We start from the raw sequence: 1,204 nt of genomic DNA, 5'->3' as shown, positions 1-1,204 counted from the left end.
CATCCGGAGAAGCATCACGGGCTCGGCAGGCTCTGCTTGCCTGGAACCCGCCGGCTTCGCTGCGCCTGCTGCGGGGCAACTCACAGCACTGGGCCCAGCACGGAGAGTGCCAGCTCATCCGGGAGGCTTGCTGTGAGCGGAATGAGAAGTGCTCTGCCTTGCCCGGGTAAAACAAACGGGGTGTTCTTGTGAAAGCTCTCCGTTCCGCCGACCCCTCTTGGACACCTTGGAATGGCTTTGTGTAAAAAGGCAGCGGGCAACATGTATGCAGTTCATATGGAAAATCTTCCCCTTTGAGACATCGTTGTCAGGCTAGTTCTTCTCCTTTAAAAGATGCAAACAAGGCAAAGGTTACAAGGCAAGTCAGAGCTTGTTCTTGCAGTAGCAGATTCTCACCCAAAATGTATGGAAGACAAGCAACAGGCAGATTGGCATCTGTAGTCCTGGTTAGCTTGAGTGTTGTTAACTGTTGCTTAAGATTAACTAAAACCTTAAAATTTTCATGTATTTCTCATCAGAACTCCGCCGTGCTGTGAGGAGTAGTCTATGGAGGAAGAAAACCAGTATCCACGAACATGAGTATGGACCAGAAGAAAACGTTGACGAATCTACTTTTAAAAAGACATGTACTGAATGTGGCCATGAATTAACTTATGAGAAGATGTAGTAATAATTCCCCCCCCCCCCTTAATTATCTTTTTAATGGTATTTTGTATCGAAGTCAAATAAATGCTAATTACGAACAAGCTGTTGCCAAATTCTCTGAGGAATGGTGCTCCATTGGTTATAAGCAGCTCAGTACAGAACAATACGCGTTGGGCTTTACACTTTATTTCTGGCTGGTCCGGTTTGCTGTTAGTGGGGGAGGGGGCATCTGGCTGATAGAGCACCTTCCCTGCTGGTGGGAGACCTGGGCTGGGACACTCGGCTCCATTCAAGGAGAGCGTTCCCAAGAGGAACGGCGCCTGCCCTGGGAGGTTCTGACACGTCTCCGCGTGATTCATAAGGGAGAGTCGTTAACAGTATCTACAGCTTCCCCCCACCCCCAAGTTTCGGACCAGAGACCAAGGTGACTCTCACACCGCAGCTCTGTCCGAAATTTGCAAGTGAAAAGGATAAATGCCTCTCCTCGGGGGCATGGGGGAAGTGGCATTTCAAGGTAGATCTTTTAAGTGCACCCAACTGTTTGCTTTCAGTAGAGGGT

General features: G+C 49.1%; 1 protein-coding gene across 1 annotated transcript in view; it reads left to right on the top strand.

Annotated features, from left to right (window-relative positions):
• Positions 1 to 758, top strand: part of XPA (xeroderma pigmentosum, complementation group A) — a 4,816-nt gene extending 4,058 nt beyond the window's left edge. The window contains exon 5 of the mRNA XM_010010842.1: positions 519 to 758. Within this exon, the coding sequence (XP_010009144.1) occupies positions 519 to 667 (149 nt within the window). The 3' untranslated portion in view covers positions 668 to 758. The remainder of the gene's footprint in view (positions 1 to 518) is intronic.
• Positions 759 to 1,204: the final 446 nt, after the last annotated feature.

The sequence above is a fragment of the Nestor notabilis genome, unplaced genomic scaffold (genome assembly GCF_000696875.1).
Source record: "Nestor notabilis isolate BGI_N333 unplaced genomic scaffold, ASM69687v1 scaffold17793, whole genome shotgun sequence".
Lineage (NCBI taxonomy): Eukaryota > Metazoa > Chordata > Aves > Psittaciformes > Psittacidae > Nestor > Nestor notabilis.
This window is presented reverse-complemented; position numbering and strand designations above follow the sequence as displayed.